Genomic DNA, 17396 nt, shown 5'->3' with positions numbered 1-17396 from the left:
CTCTAGGATGATTTTCCTCATCACTTTAACAGCTAAATTCAACCCCTTATATACTGACATGACATTCGAGCCTATCTTCATAACCACCTATGTACTTCTAAGAAAGCACTCATATTCTCTAAACCTCTATCAGCAATAGATTTCTCTCACTATGCTTAAGAATACATATCTAAAATATTCTTAACTGACCAAGTCATACACAAAACTTCAACTCAATATTCCTCCATTTATAGACCTATATAAAACAAACATACAAAAATGTCTCCAAACATGACACAATTACTTATTTCTATCTGTACAATCATTCATCATCACTATCTTGATCTAAGGGAAGGTCACTGAAAGGTTGGAATATCGAGATACGGAACATGAAGATATACTAAGCATAATTTGGGAACTCATCTGAGGCCAGAGGAATAGAGTATTTAACATCATAAACTCATCAAAGAGGTATAATCTGAGTACATGCATGATATAAATCTTAATTTTGCTGATCATTAAGAGTATTGCCTTAGCACTAGAAATGAACATACTAAAAAGTTGTAGTACATGAGTCATGAGCTGCGTGACCTAAATTCAGAGTTCATAACTCATGGAATATGATTCCAACTTCTGAACGAACTGGAACTCCTCATACTAAGAACTGGGAAAATACAAGATTCTCTATTATGTGTGTGAACATGAACTATGATCATTGAACTGACATGTAAGGCATGAGTAGATATTGGAATAACTGAAATACCAACACCAAAATAAGAATGGGTTAATCTCCATCCTCACTCTCTTGATGTTTCTACACTACCCTAGTATCACTGCTAAAATCGAGAAGTCTCACTGTGTTACTTATTCTATCAACTCCCCCTTAGCTTTAAACCATCATTATAAATCTGTGGAACCCCTAAATCTAAAGCTTTCTTAGAGTAAGAATGGAGGATTTATACTTCTTGGAGGAGGAGATTTTGAGTTCTTAGGGTATTGCTTGAGAGAAAAGTAATAAAAACATGCCTAATGTGCTTAGAATGGGATTTAATCTTTTGTTTGGATGGATTGGGGTGGAAAAAAAGACTATTTTTCCATTAATGAGATAGAGTGGAATGCTGAAAATTTGCCCCAAGCGGACTAGCCAGGGCACTGCGGAGGCTAGTCCGCTGGACTAAGAAAGGCACTGCCTTGCCCATCGCGGTGACCCCCAGGCACCAGACTAAGAAAGGCGTCGTGGGCTAATCGCTCCAGCTTACTATTTTTCTACCCCAAACACTCCCTTACGCTTATCCAAAAATTCTAAAACTCACTCGAGATGTACTCTTGACTTGCCCCATCATGAATCATAAAAATAAAATCAGAAAATGGAGGTCGGGAAGGTTGGAAATAAATTCCTCAAAATTTAAAGGTCCTAAAAATGAGTAAGTCCCAACACTTAGCCAAATTTTTTAAGTGTGATAACTCTCTTGACATGCTCTAAAGATCTTAGACAATGAGGGAACTTTTGGGGTCTTACAATACACGTAAATAATAGAACTTAACCCAATAGACTACACCTGAAAGTGTAAAACTCTCTGCTAATGCTTCCTCTATAGTCTACTAATATCACATCTCTAAACTTACACCAACATACCCAACATCATCAACCTATAACCCATAACCTAACTAACAAGAACCTCATATACCACATCACCTCATTTATACTTATCAATTCAAGGGTACTACTAACTACATAACACTTAACAAATTTTGAAAATAGTGAATCCCCATATCACCTTGGGCACACCTCTACATCATACTTGCAACATCATACTAAATTTCAAATAAATAAGCTTAAGCTCTTGCATACACTGTTCAAGCCTACTAGATCGCTTCCATACAGCTAACAATCACAAACACATCAATCATTATATCCACCTTGCTCATCATCTACTATTCAAACTTAGTGTCTAGTTCTAGCTATGGTTAACCACAACTTCTCACAATATTCTTACATGTCAAACATCTAAAAACACTAGTACACTAGAACTTCATAACAATAATAATCTATCAAAATCATATGTCCTATCTTATTTACAATCCATCAACACATCCTTCTTTTATACATTATTTTTTTTCACCCATCTATATACCTAACTTCTTTGATAGCTCTATAAGTTTCAACTAAACTCCCTTTTTGTAACTTCAACGAATCTTAAATTAACAATATTCAACCACCAAGTAGTTTCATCAATAACCTATACTTTTCTAACACAACAAATATCATCAATAAATCTTTTCATTCTTCAAACAAGCAACAATTCTCCTTAACTAATAACTCCTTCTCTACCTTCTACTAAACTAACACACAAGGACATATTCATTACTAACTCAATCATATGTAAAAATTCAGCTATATACATATTCAATAAACTGCCCTTGCCACCCTTCTTGTCACTAAATTTCTAAACCCCCAGTTCCAACTAATACAAGAACAACAAGATGAACAACAAGTTGCTAGTGAATCGAAATAGGCCTTACACGGCTTCACTAGACTTTGATTTTGTGTTTTGAACAAGAAATGAGATGAATAATAGAGCAACTATGCTAGTGAATTGAAATAGGCCTCACACAGCTTCACTAGACTTTGAGTTTTCAATAGCACAATGATAAAAAGATTACAAGAGATAGAAACTTGACACACAATATTTAATGATCTAAGAATACACATCCTACTCTATCTTAATTGAATTACTCATAAGAATGAGGACATAACTTTCAACTTATGAAACTTAACACACTAGAGAGCTCCTCTTAAACCCTTTGTGTAACTTTTGAAACTTCTGCTAAAAAATATAGAAGCATTATCTGGGGAGGAACTAGAACTTCTGATCATGCTATCTCAAGAATAATACATAGTCGAGGAAAATTTAGGGTAACACACGAATAAAAAGGAGATTCTAAGAGAACAACTTTATTGTATGATCTAGAGTGGGAAAGAAAGAAAAATTTTCTTAAATGCCTTGTAGCCTCTTGAAGAAAAGTACCGACGTCTCCATACCATTCCACGAGACTCTACTAGACACGACTTCACAGACACCTTAGTACACTTGAACTTTGTGCTCTGATACCAGGTTTGTAATGCCCCAAAAATGGGTCCCGAGACGTCATATGATGCTTAGGGTCACAAGTGATCCCAAGTTAACCCTTCTACTAGCATAACTCATAAGCAACTGAATAAAAAGTATAAATCTATAAAAATTAGCAGAAAATAACTCTTTCTGAATCTGATCAATATAAAACTGAATTTACAAGATTATAAGTTTGTTTTTACAAAACAAAACTAAAACTGTGAGTACATTAACTCTACTGACTGTCTACGAAGCCTCTAATAGTACTGACTATAGGTAGCCGAATCATGACTCCCAACTATCATATCTCAATATGACTGAATAAAGAAAATACAATACTTCTCGAAATGTATAACTCACTTAAGCCCTTGAATCGTAAGGACTCATCACCTGCTGACTAGAAGCTGCGGACTGACTGAATACGGTATATTCTCTACAACTTGTATCTATATTACGAGACAATTTAGCACATATATATATATGTGGATCGGTACTTTGAGGATGTACTGAGTATATGGGGGTGTATGCATATAGTAAACAATATCATCATTTTCTTATAAAACATGCATGCTAATATGAATGATTCATAAAGCTGGAATAAATCTGAATTGTAAATCCCATAAATCATGAATAATGAAACATATAGTGTAAATCTCGTTAGTCATTATACTTAGTTTTTAAATTTTGCATTCTTTCTTTGTTCTCAAACTTGTAGGATAGTTAAAGTCTTAAAAAAACATCTTTCAGAACATACACTTTAATCTCATAAAAACTAGGAACTTCTTTGGATACTTAAAGATTTTGACACTTGAGAACCTTAGAAATCTAGGAATCATAGCTTTCAAAATACATATACCTTTATCTTAGATAGAGTGCGGGACTACTTTAGGAGTTTCTTCTAACGGACATGGAGTCCAACATTTTTCCCACATTGGGGAGACCTGTTCTATCCTTTCCATCGGAGTAGAAGCTTTAAGTTTTAGTGATCACTAGCTTAACCAACTTAGAGTAAATCAAATTCTCCGGTGGCTCGTAGTTTTAGGGCATGAGACCTTGGAATCAAGCCCAACTCGGTGCTAATACTACTCCCTTACTTAGCTCAAAACTTTAAGAAAATCCACCTTAAACAATTGAACAATATGTAATAGAGGCCAATATACTCCCCTTTATCTCAAATCAAAATAATGTGGATTTCTTTCTTAGCTTAAGATCAAATCTCAATTCTTTTCTTTGAATCTAGACTTTTTAACAAATCTTTAAAATATCAACAACATAAAAATTTAAGTACTCTTCTTGAAACACTTTAAAGAGTATCAATAATTCATTCTCAAAGTCTCAAAATTTCACAATAAGGCTCAATTCATGACGACAAATCTTGGAAATTCTTGAAAATATGATATCAATATAGGAATGTGCAATTTATATCATGAACTCTCAATTTAGATCATAATTAAACAAGATAATTATGCAATTCAAGACTTGAACGATTCCATAATCTCATAAACGTTAAATATAGTAAAATAATATGAATTCGTCTTGGAAATATGAAATTCTTGAAGAGAAACTAAAACCTTTTGGCACAAGAATGAAAGGGTGTTTTTGTTCAAATCCCACATGCCTTGGATTAGGAACTTGAATGAACTCTTGCTTTTAGGACTTTTCGTAGTTGTGATGAGAGAATCTTGAAGATCTTGGTCTAGGGATCTTGAATTTTCAATCAAAAGCCAATTTGGCATGTTAATCACTTATGTAGTGTGGGAACCTATTTGAGAATGAATTGAGATCATAGAGGTTCCCTAACTCAAGGACGAGTTGAAAGCTCTCCTATCATTCGAGTTTGAGTGAGCATTGAAACTTAGGTCAAATTCGATCAATAATAACTCTTTGTATATAACAACTTAGAGGGCCTACTATATATCAAATGAAATATCTTCAAATTATCTTTCCAACAATACCAATTTTGTAAAAATTTGATATTGGAGTAGAAAGTTATGCTCTTTTTACTTCGAAGTGTCTGTCCACCAAAACGTGACGACGAGGCTGATGGCTTATAAGCTGTGTGAGGCCCGTCAGACCTGGTTGTCAGCCTAAGGCAGTGAATGGTGAAAACAAGACCAAAAGTGATGACCTGGGTGACAACTTATAACCAGATTGACGACCCATCAACACTGGTCGTCAACTGATGTAATTATGTAATTTTTTTTTAGTTCCTTAGGGTTATTTTGGTTTTTCCCTCAATCCAAAAACCTTTCACATGAATTTAATCACCCCTTAAGAGTTATTAATCAATCACTATCAGTTTTACAATATCAAAAAGTTCCTCTTCACTCTTCAAATAAGATCAAACTAGGGTTTTCTCCAAGAACAAAAATTTCAAGAAAATCAAGCCTTAAGTTCAAGATTTCCAAGGAACAGATCGAGATTTAAGTTCTTCTCTTTAAAAAAATTAATTTGAGGTATGCAGGGTTTTCCTAAAATCTCATGGGAATAGAAATCATGATTTTAAGAAAGGAGTTTCGGATTTATGAATACATTCATGTTTTAGAAGTATTGGTGATATTGTTTTGGCCTTTAGGCCTTCCCCCAAATTGATGTGAAATTATATATATATATGTAAGCATGTGTTTTATGGTTGGTGATTGAATTCAGAGCATGACTCATGAAAAATCCCTCTCTTATTATGATTTTTCTTTACTTATGATATGCTATGGATTATTTTGAATGCATCTTGAAAAATATGATACGAATTGTCTTGAGTAATGTTATATTTGGGTTATGATTTTGATTTCGAAAGAGAGGATTGTACATGTTGATAAATGTTGAATATGCATATAATGAAAGAGTGCATGATTTTTCCAAAAGCACGTGACTACCATATGTTTGAAGAATTTTTGCATAGTTTTGACTTATGTGTGGAAACATGAATCTCTTATATTATCTGTATGTTTGGGTGGTCTGAATTGAGTTTTTGATGAAAGAATCTTTCATAATGCATTATGACTCAGAAATAGGACTTGCAATTCTTGGTGTAATAACACCAACTCAGATAATGCCATGTTAATTTAGAACAGAATAGAATGTATGTTTGAAATCAGACTTTCAGATTTAGAAACTAGAATGATGCATGTTTCAGAATAGACTAAAATTGGGCATAAAGAGATCTTAGGTGGTTCCCCAAAAAAGGCACGAGTTCAGACAATTCACTGCCCAAAATCATGATTTATAGATCTGGGTATAGTATATTATGCTGGCCTAGTTCCCTGTGGCGTATCAAACTCAAACCACTTCATTCCTTGCAGCACACTTGGGTTGGGGGCTTCCCCGCCAAGTCAATGACAGATTCCATATAGACCATGGAATATCAGACTTGTAGGGGAGTGCCACTTAACTCAAAATTAATACGAAGAATAGAATTGCATTAATAGACAGGTTTTATGTTATAAAAAATGCCCATATGTTTTGAAAGTATATCTTTCATGATGTTTATGACTAGCTCTCAACTATTTTATTCATATACAAGCTTTATTTTGGATTTCTTCGCATACCAGTACATTTGTATTAACCCCCTACCTTCCAAGTTCTAAGGCACAATTTGGGGGTCCTGATAAGTAGTAGATTTCTTCAGAAAGAAGTGCAGGGTCTAGTTGGTGAGCCTTTTATATTTTAGATGGGCTATTTACTTTCAGACATTTATCATTAGTTATGGTTTTGGTCTACTGGGGGCTTGTCCTAGTTTTCAGACAGTTGTTATGTAATCATATAGTAGAGATTTCACAGATGGTTTTTACATGTTGTTAGTTGGTATGGGATTTTATTCTTCATTGTTGAACTGAATATAGAATATGACCATGTTTCCATATTAGATTATATTTCTGCATCTTTTTTTATTATATGAATATTGTGCATAATTACCATATAGAATAGGACGTCCTGGCCTTCAAGGTTCGGGATGTCCGTCACGACCAGGCCCTAGTTTATGTCATGATAAACTTGGTATCAAATCATGGTTCATGGTCCCAGGGTGTCTGCAAAATCATATCGGGTAGAGTACTGTTTATGGGTGTGTAGCGTGCCACACTTATAAGTAGGAGGCTACTAGGCATTTAGGAATGTCTCCCTTTCTTCATGTTTTAGTTTGTGCTATGGAATTAGAATGTTCCTCTTCCATACTCTAATTCCTTCCATGGTGCTGCCCATACGAAAGTAAAGTTATCCCAATTCTTTACTTACTTTGATGTGCTCAGATATGTCTCATTATTGGGGTGATTCAAGTGCAGAATTTTAGAGTCTAAATGGTATGGTCCTTTCTAATAGAGTTACATAAGATTTTAAGATTTTGCAAGGGCTTGAGAAGAGTTTGTTAGTGCTTCAGGGTGTATTGATTCTAGTGTGAACTTTGATTCTGATGAAATCATGCTTTTTAGCCTGTGATATTAAGTGTATTCAGTCCCTTTTCAAAAATTTATGTTGCAGATGTCATGCTTAAGGGGGAAGTGTTTGACTCTGATTTTTAATTATACAGAGTAAAATATGTATTCTTAGATCATTGAATATGGTGTGTCAAGTTTCTATCTCTTGTAATCTTGTTATCATTGTGTTGTTGAAACTGAAAGTCTAGTGAAGCTGTGTGGGGCTCTTTCAATTCACTAGCATAGTTGCCTTGTCATTCATCTCATTTTTTTGTTCAGAAAAAAATTAAAGTCTAGTGAAGCAATGTAGATTTTGATTCACTAGCAACTTGTTGTTGATCTTGATGTTCTTGTGTTGGTTGGGACTGGGGGTTTAGAGGCGTAATGGCAAGAAAAGTGGTAAGGGCGATTTATTGAATATATGTATTGCCAAATCTTTTTGCATGAGATTGAGTTTGTAATAAAGTGATATGTCCCTATGTGTTAGTTTAGTAGAAGGTAAGGTAGAGAAGAAGTTATTAGTTAAGGTGAATAATTGTTTACTTGAAGTATGAAAAGAGTTGTTGATGGTGTTTGCCGTGTAAGAAAATTATAGGTTATTAATAAAGGTTCTTGGGGGATGAGTGGTGTTAATTTAGATGCCCCTGAGGTTGCAACAGAGAGTTTAGTTGGGATTTATAGAGCTATGAACTAAGTTTAGCTGTATAAAAGGGGTAGACAGTAATGATGTGTAGAAGGAGGATGTGTTAATAGATTTTAAATAAGATAGATAATACGATTGTGATTGATCCTTATTGTTATAAAGTGTTGGAGGATTAATGTTTTCAGATGTTTGGCATGTAAGAAAATTGTATGAAGTTGTAGTTCATTATAGCTAGAACTAGACACTAAGTTGGAATAGTAGATGGTGATCAAGATGGATATAATCAATTGATGTGGTGGGTTTTAGTTATGTGAAAGTGATCTAGTGGGCTTGAACTGTGTATACAAGAGCTTAAGTTTCTTTGATTCGTAATCAAGTTTGATGTTGTAAGTATGATGTAGAAGTATGCCTAAGGGCAATGGGGTTGCATTACTTTCAAAGATCATTGCATGTTGTGTGGTTAGTAGTACAAATTGAGTTGCTAGGTGGAGAAAGTCTAGTTAGACAATATGTGATGTTCTTGATAGCTAAGTTATGGAGTTATGTTTAATAATGTTGAGTCTTTATGTATAATCTTGATTCTCATAGTTTAGAAATATAAGTTTGCAGGCATGATGCTAGTAGACTATGATAAAAATTGAATAGTCCATCAAAGGTTTTTGAAATATCCATGTTTAGTGTTAGAAGAATCTAAGTTGGTGAATGTTTAAGCTGTTATGATGACTTTTGGGGCTATATAAACCTAAGGGTTGAATCTTAGAATGAGGTATTAGCATTGGTTGTTATACATGAAGACATCGCCTTACAGGGTAAGTTTAGTTTTATGCATATTGTTATATCTCCGACTCTAGAGTGAAGTGATTTTAGATTATAACAAAGTGTATATAGTGGTTTACAGACTTAGAGTATTGGCTTAAATCTAAGGGGGAGATGATAGAACGAGTAACCAAGTCACGTTTTCAGATGCTAATAGATATGCCAGTAAGTTGTGGAATTGGCCGTGAGAAAGAATGATGTTCAATCTATTCTTATTTGAGCAGTTTAATTTAGTTATTCTGATACATACTCATGCTTTTTGTTTCAGCTTCATGATCATAGCTCGTGTTCATGCATATGATAAGGAATCACTCTCCTAGTTCCTAGTATGATGAGCTACCAGTTTGTTCAACAGTCAAAATCACTTTCCGTAAGTTATGAATTCAAAAAAAAAATTAGGTCATGCAGTTCATGACTCTTGTGCACATGTTATGCTCTTAACGATCAGTGAAAATTTAGATTTATATCAGGTACATCCTCAGATTAGATCTCTTTAATGATTCCATTCCTTGAGTGCTCTATTGCTCACGCCTCAGTAGGGTATCAAGTTATGCTTAGTAATCCCCTCATGTTTCGAATCTCGATATTCCAATTTTTTGATGACCTTTTCCCTTAGGTCGAGATAGTGATGATGAACAATTGTCGAGATGGGAAAGAGTAAACATTTCTTGTTGATGAAAGATGGTTGTGTACTTATTTGAGTTAAGGTAGTAATTATGGAGTAAGATTGAGTCCAAGTCTTTGATATATGTCAAGGTTAGTTGAAGTTTTAATTGTTATATTTGGGAAAAAATTGTTGTGTGCTTGTTTTATGTAAGTCTATAAGTTGAAAGAATTTTGGGGTGAAGTTTCATGTATTTCTTGGTTAGTTGAGGATATTTTATGTGTATCATCTGAAATATGCAAGAGATGAGGAATTATGAAATATAGGGTGTGCTGAATTCATGATTCAGACTAGTATTATAGTAGTACGTGGTGCGTCTTGTGATTTTGAGTTAGGCTTGAAGATGGTGAAGGGATTTAGTTTAGTTTAGACATTAGTAAATGAAAATATCAACGGCCATGTGAGAAAAATAAGTGGAATCAATGAGCATGGTGTTTAAGGGGAAAGTATAGTTGAGAGAGTATTTTAGAAGTGTGGCTAATCTTGAAAGTAAGAAGTTGCATTGCCTAAGGTTTGGTAATTCTATCCTAGTTTATGAGATACATGTCCATATTCCGTGCTATAGAGTAGTGTCAATGTTGTGGTTCCGTAGTTGGATGTCTGGTGTAAATTGTGTCCAAGATCTTTGGCTCCCTAATGCTACTAGAACTCCTTTAGAAAGAGTGTTGAAGAGATACTCCAGTTAAGTACGAGTGTCCAGTATAATTCCGTCTGTATATCCAGAAATTCAGTTTAACAGTCAAGCAGACAAGTTATAGTGGTTTTCCACCTTTTCACCTAGTCCTACTATCTGAAGTCTCATGTGTATGACCATCCCAAGAGATAATCTAATCCATACATGTAAATTATGAATTCAGTTCATTCCAAGCATCATGTTTCAGATTCAGCTATTTGGTCATGACTCGAAGCATAAGAGTTGAGCGTATAATCTCAAAATTTTCCAGCTATTTTGGCTCAAACAGGATAATACCTTTGTATGATATAAATCTTGTTGCCTCATGATTAGTACTTGAATAAGTCATCTTTTCCAAATTCAATATGTATGATCTGATCATGAACACTTTAAGGGAAACCTAAACTCTCAGTATGACTCAGCTCCCTAAAGCAAGTAAGGGCAAGTCAGCTCAGAATTCAGTTTCATGATAGAAGTTTAAATATTTTGGATCAGTTATATCCTTTCTTAGAGGACACATCTTTTCTGTGTTATTCCATACCTTTAAACTTCAACGTTCCTACCCATTATTCATGGACGAATGATCCCAAGGGGGAGATAATGTAAGACCTCGTATTTCAGTCTAGAACAAAAATCGTCATTTTTATGTGTTGATGATCCAAAAGCCATAAATCCTACACAAATTTGGCATGTTAATCAATTATGTAGTGTGGAAACCTATTTGAGCATAAATTTAGATCATAGAGTTTCCCTAACTCAGGGACGAGTTGAAAGCTTTCCTATCGTTCGAGTTTGAGTGAGCATCAAAACTTAGGTACACTTTGATCAAGCATAACTCTTTGTATATAACGAATTAGAGGGCGTACTATGTATCAAATGAAAGCTCTTCAAATTATATTTCCAATTAAACCAATTTTTCAAAAATACGATATAGGATTAAAAATTTATGCTCTTTTTACTTCGAAGTGTCTGTTTGCCAAAACGTGACGACGAGGCTAAGTGCTTATTAGCTGTGTGACTGCCCATCAGACCTGGTCATCAGCCTAAGGCAGTAAATGGTGAAAACCAGCCCAAAAGTGATGACCTGAGTGATGACTTATCACCTGAGTGACAGCCCATCAACCCTGGTCGTCAACTGATGCAATTATACGATTTTTTTTTTGGATTCCTTAGGGGTATTTTGGTCTTTCCATCACTCCAAAACCTTTCATACAAATTAAATCACCCCTTAAGCATTATTAATCAATCACTATCAATTTTACAACATCAAAAACTTTCTCTTCACTCTCCAAATAAGATCAAACTAGGGTTTTCTCCAAGAATAAGAAATTCAAGAAAATCAAGCCTTAAGTTCAAGATTTCCAAGGAACGGATTGAGATTTGAGTTCTTCTCTTTAAATTAATTAATTTGAGGTACGTGGGGTTTTCCTAAAATCTCATGGGAATAGAAATCATGATTTTAAGAAAGGGGTTTCGGATTTATGAATACATTTATGTTTTAGAAGTATTGATGATATCATTTTGGCCTTTAGGACTTCCCCCAAATTGATTTGAAATTATATATATATATATATGTAAGCATGTGTTTTAAGGTTGGTGATTGAATTGAGAGCATGAATCATGAAAAATCCCTCTCTTATTATGATTTTCCTTTACTTATGATATGCTATGAATTATTTTGAATGCATCTTGAAAAGCGTGATATGAAATGTCTTGAGTAATTTTATATTTGGGTTATGATTTTGATTCCAAAAGAGAGGGTTGTACATGTTGAAAAATGTTGAATATGCATATAATGAAAGAGTGCATGGTTTTGCCAAAAGCACGTGACCACCATATGTTTGAAGAATTTTTGCATTGTTTTGACTTATGTTTCAAAACATGAAATCTCTTATACTATCTGTATATTTGGGTGGTCTTAATTGAGTTTTTGATGAAAGAATCTTGCATGGTGCATTATGTCTCAGAAATAGGACTTGCAAGTCTTGGTGTGATGACACCAACTCAGATAATGCCATGTTCATTCAGAATAGAATAGAATGTATGTTTGAAATCAGATTTTTAGATTTTGAAACTAGAATGATGCATGTTTCAGAACAGACTATAATTGGGCATAAATAGATCTTAGGTGGTTCCCCGAAGAAGGAACGAGTTCAGACAACTCATTACCTAAAACTGTGATTTGCCGATCCGGGTATATTATATTAGTTGGCCTAGTTCCCTATGGCATATCAGACTCAGACCACTCCAACCCTTGCAGCACACTTGGGTTGGGGGCTTCCCCTCCAAGTCAATGGCGGATTCCATATAGCCCATGGAATATCAGACTTGTAGGGGAGTGCCACCTAACTCAAAAGTAATACGAAGAATAGAATTGCATTAACAGAAAGGTTTTATGTTTTCAAAAATGCCCATGTATTTTGAAAGTATATCTTTCATGATGTTTATGACTAGCTCTCAACTATTTTATTTATATACAAGCTTTATTTTGGATTTATTTGTGTACCAGTACATCTGTATTGACCCCCTACCTTCCAGGTTCTAAGGTATAATTTAGGGGTCCTCATAAGCAGTAGATTTCTTTAGACAGAAGTGCAGAGTCTAGTTGGTGATCCTTCTATATTTTAGAAGACCTATTTACTTTCAGACATTTATCATTAGTAATGATTTTGGTCTACTGGGGGCCTTATCCCAGTTTTCAGACAGTTGTTATTTGATCATGTAGTAGAGATTTCGCAGATGGTTTTTAGACGTTGTTAGTTGGTATTGGATTTCATTCTTTATTGTTGAACTAAATCTAGAATATGATCATGTTTCCGTATTGGATTATATTTCCGCATCTTCTTTTATTATATGAATGTTATACACGATTACCAGATAGAATAGGACGTCTTGGCCTTTATCGTTCGGGATGTCCATCATGACCAGGCCCTAGTTTGGATATTGACACAATTACTCCGTATTTGAGGGTAATATAATTAGTGAAGGTGTTGAACGACAAGTGTGGAAACAAATGAGGTCAGGGTAAATGTATCATTACCCATGAATGTGCCTACTTCCACACTAATAACAAATGTTGCTCCTTTTGTACTCAACTATCACTATGACAATCTTGAACCACATCTGGATGAACCACTTAGGGAGGAACTAACTTGAAAATATCGAGATAAAATAACCACAAAGAATGCCATTAGAGAGGATTATGTGGTTATTTGCATAGAACTTAATAAAAGATCTGATTTCATTTTCACATGTCATAAAAAGCACTTACGTGTGATTACTGGATTGTTTTCAAGAAAGAAGAGTTAAAATTCATCAAATACAACAAACTAAAGTCTGAGATCTACTTAAATAGTCCTCAAATAAATGAGGTAATCAATGTCTAGCTATAATGAAATATGGAGTAGAATCTAGGAAGCATCAATTGGAGATAATTAAGTCAATCGTGTTTATGTTTCCTGATCATCGCAAATCAATGTTCTTAAGATAGAAAACAGCAGGCAAGCTGCATCGGATGGTCTATGGAAATTCACAGTGTTGTATGTATTGTAGTGTATGTTATTTATGTATAACATAGTTTTGGTTGATAAGATTGGGGAGGAGTTAACTTTGAGCTAAAGGTATGGAGACAGACCTTTGGAGTGTAAAGGATTCAAGTTGAGTAGAATCAAGATAGAATACTTGGAGTGCAAGTTTAGTGATGTAGCACATGAGGCTACTATGGAGAGAGTTTCAAGTATCTTGGATCGTTATCTAAGGAGATGAGAAATTTCATCGGGAGTCTTGTGTCATAAGAAGGCACCACCAAATATTGCAATGTTCATTAGTATCCTTTTAACTACCTTCCAATGTTCATCAGTAGAATCATACATAAACTATGAGAGTTTGTTGACAACATAGGAAATTTAAAGCCGTGTGAATGATAAATATGGCAACTTACCGAAGATGGCATGCAGAGTATAGTATCCTGAGGTAGTTTATCAGAGCAGTGTCAACTCTCCTTTACAATTTTGCATATTTAGTTAGACAAAATATCAAGAATGTATTTCGTCTGAGAGATAATAAGACCATCTGACACTTTTTTAGCTTTCGACACCCAAAAAGAAGTTTAAATAGCAAATATCCTTCAAAGAAAAAGGAGAGCCCAAGGAATCAATAACATGTCTAATCAAGCTGGGATGACTTCCCATTCAAAATGTCGCCAACATAGACGAGTACATAAACAGTAGTTGACTGTAGAAAACTAAATTGTCTTTTGGGCTTGGTAATATTATTCTTGGAACTAGTGGTCATTCAATTTGGTGTAGGTTCTGGAATTGGCATGGGGTTGTTTGAAGATGGGACTTTTGCTGCCAGGAAGTGAAGAATTTATCAATGGTAAATTGGTAGCCGGAGATGGATAAATCGGGATTTGGGTATATAGGCACAAACATGTTACATAAAAAGAATGATGAAATTAATACTCCCTCCGTTTTAATTTTTTTCCCTTTTTTACCCTTTTAGCAATTCATTAATTTCATGTATTTTGTTCCAACCAAATGTGAGATAAGTTAATCCTAAAATTGATAAGGTATTAGTTATCCCTTGTACCATACGAACCTTTAAGCTCCCTCTAATCTTTGCTGGTTACATTTATGTAGATATTATAAAGTTAAAATACACAGATCAAATTGTAACGCCCCACATTTTTGAGCTAGAAATTGAACCGTCATTCCTATGTATGTAAACTCTAATCCCATGACTCATATTTAAATTCATGTGTCATGATCTTTATCCTAGTGTGTTAAGTGATTATGAGGTGACAAATGTTCATGGAAACCACTTAGAACAAAGTTGAGCTAAGAGCCTTTGAATCGTCCAAAGTTTGATATTCGATTCTAAAAGGGTCATATTTGAACAGGTGTAACTTTTGATATAAGTAGAATTCTGTAGCTCAAGACCCACTAAATTGTAGATAATTAAATTATCTTTTCAATGATACCAATTTCTCCTAAATCTGATACCCGAGCGAAAAGTTATGGCATTTTTCGTGAATAATTTGGAATTGATTCATTAGGATTTGAAAGTGATATTCTCACTATCATGGTATTTGACATGGTTTATATATGATGAGAGGGAGTTTCTTGCTATTACTACATTCTTGCTTTAAAGGGAAAGAATTGTATGTAGTTGAATAAATTGACATGACCATCACATGTTTTTAACCAGTGCAAAAGAGGTTGTTTGCATAATTTTTCTTGATATTTCAAAGTGATGACTCTATTATGATGTTATGAATCTTGGATGATCATGTGCATGTTTTGAATATGATGGGTTAAGGATTTGATATAATATTGACTTGCAAGTTAGGGTATGACGATACCTAGTGATGACATGCCCTTAATAGAAAAAGTATTGATTATTTTGAAAGTATGAATCATGATTTTAAAGAACTAAAATTCTGGCTTAAGAGAGCTAATTGGTTACCCGAAGAAGGCGTTTGAGTGTAAAGGCTCATTGTTAGAAATCATAGTTGCCGATACGGGTATTATCCCGAAAGGGGATAATATGGACGTCATGTAAGGGTGATGTCACGTTATACTTGTAAAGAAGTATACCAACTTATTAAAACTCCAATTCTTGTGGCACACTTGGATTGGAGGCTTGTCCGCCTAGTCCAGGAAGGATTCCATATAGCCCATGGAATTACAGATTGTAGGGTGTACCGAATTGCTCGGAAGAGTAACTAAGTGTTGGAAACCAAAACCAATATCCACATAAGGGATCACATAAGACAAGGTATACCCGGGATCAAGTAATACATAGACATCACGAGAGAAAATCTGTAACTTACCTGTGACCATATTTGGTGATGCCTCTATATCTTGGCAACTGGATAGAGCATAAATTTGTTGCGGCCGACCTCCGATGACAGAAGTAGTGCCTTTAGGTGGTGGTAGTGGTGCTGAGGAATTTGGTTGGGACTTAGAACCTCCAAAATATCTTCTATCAGATGGACAGTCTCCCTGAATAAGGCTTGGCTGGCCGTAAGCATAACACACTAACCTACCTAACTGGTACTTCGTTGGATGATACTTTCTATATGAGTAACATCGAGGGTATGACCTAGCAAGCTGGGATACACTCCCTTGTGACAATGTACCCTTCACTCTCGGCCTACTATTAGCCAAAAAATAAGGAAATCACTGATCCATCAGGAGCTTAGGTGCTGGAGAATTAGCTAATGACTGAGTGTTACTCCAAAACATCTTTTTAGTCCACCTATTTCCCTAATTACCACCCTATTGTTTACTGTTATTCTAGTCTGTAGACCTGGACCTCTTAGCCTGCTTGTAATTCTCCCTTGCTCCTACCACCCTTTTCTTCTTCTCCTCAACTTGTTGCATGTGAACAAAAAATATGGAGAAATCCATATCCCTGTTCAGCATTGCCCCTTTGTATTCCAACACAAAGTTATTCGAGAGACCAGATGCAAACTTACTCATGTGGGTTCTCATGTTACCTACCAGTTCTAGGGCATAATGAGATAACTGGTCGAACTTCAGTGAGTACTCTTTGACACTCATTTTCCTTTGTTTCAAGTTTATAAATTCTTTCGCCTTCGATTCCCTCAATTCCTGAGGAAAAAACCATCCAAAAAAGCTTCCACAAATTCACCCCACTCTGAAAGCTCAGCATCACTAGCCTTCGAATTCTCCCACTCAGTGTACCACTGATTTTCCGCATCTTTCAGTTGATATACTGCCAACTCCATACCTTCTAACTCATTCACGTGCATAACTCTAAAAATCTTCTCCAACTTATCAATGAACCCTTGGGGGTCCTTCTCAACCTTCGGGACGGTGAACATAGGTGGGTTCAGTCTCATAAATTGACCAACCTGAGTAAACTTAGACAAACCTGCCACAAAACCCACATCTTCAAATCGATGGGTCTGAGAGGCTACCAGTTATGCAATCATATGAATGGAATGTCTGAACTCAACATTTGAAACCTCTCTCTAAAGAGGTTAGGGATGGTTAACATTGGTCCCTGGAGCCCGAGGTGGACTGTTTGGAACTGGAGGAACTCCCAAATTAGGAACAAACTTTGGGGTGCA

The 17396-nt window shown here is 35.1% G+C and overlaps 1 protein-coding gene across 1 annotated transcript in view; it reads right to left on the bottom strand.

Annotated features, from left to right (window-relative positions):
• LOC124888779 overlaps nt 1–17051 on the bottom strand; it is a 59545-nt gene extending 42494 nt beyond the window's left edge. Inside the window, exons 1-3 of the mRNA XM_047400070.1 lie at nt 16928–17051; nt 16610–16808; nt 16131–16453 (exon numbers count right to left, since the gene is read on the bottom strand). Of these exons, the coding sequence (XP_047256026.1) occupies nt 16131–16453; nt 16610–16808; nt 16928–17051 (646 nt within the window). The remainder of the gene's footprint in view (nt 1–16130; nt 16454–16609; nt 16809–16927) is intronic.
• Nucleotides 17052–17396: the final 345 nt, after the last annotated feature.

This window comes from Capsicum annuum, chromosome 11, assembly GCF_002878395.1.
Source record: "Capsicum annuum cultivar UCD-10X-F1 chromosome 11, UCD10Xv1.1, whole genome shotgun sequence".
In the NCBI taxonomy this organism is placed as follows: Eukaryota; Viridiplantae; Streptophyta; class Magnoliopsida; order Solanales; family Solanaceae; genus Capsicum; species Capsicum annuum.
The sequence above is the reverse complement of the archived record's forward strand: the minus strand, read 5'-3'. Positions and strand labels throughout refer to the sequence as shown.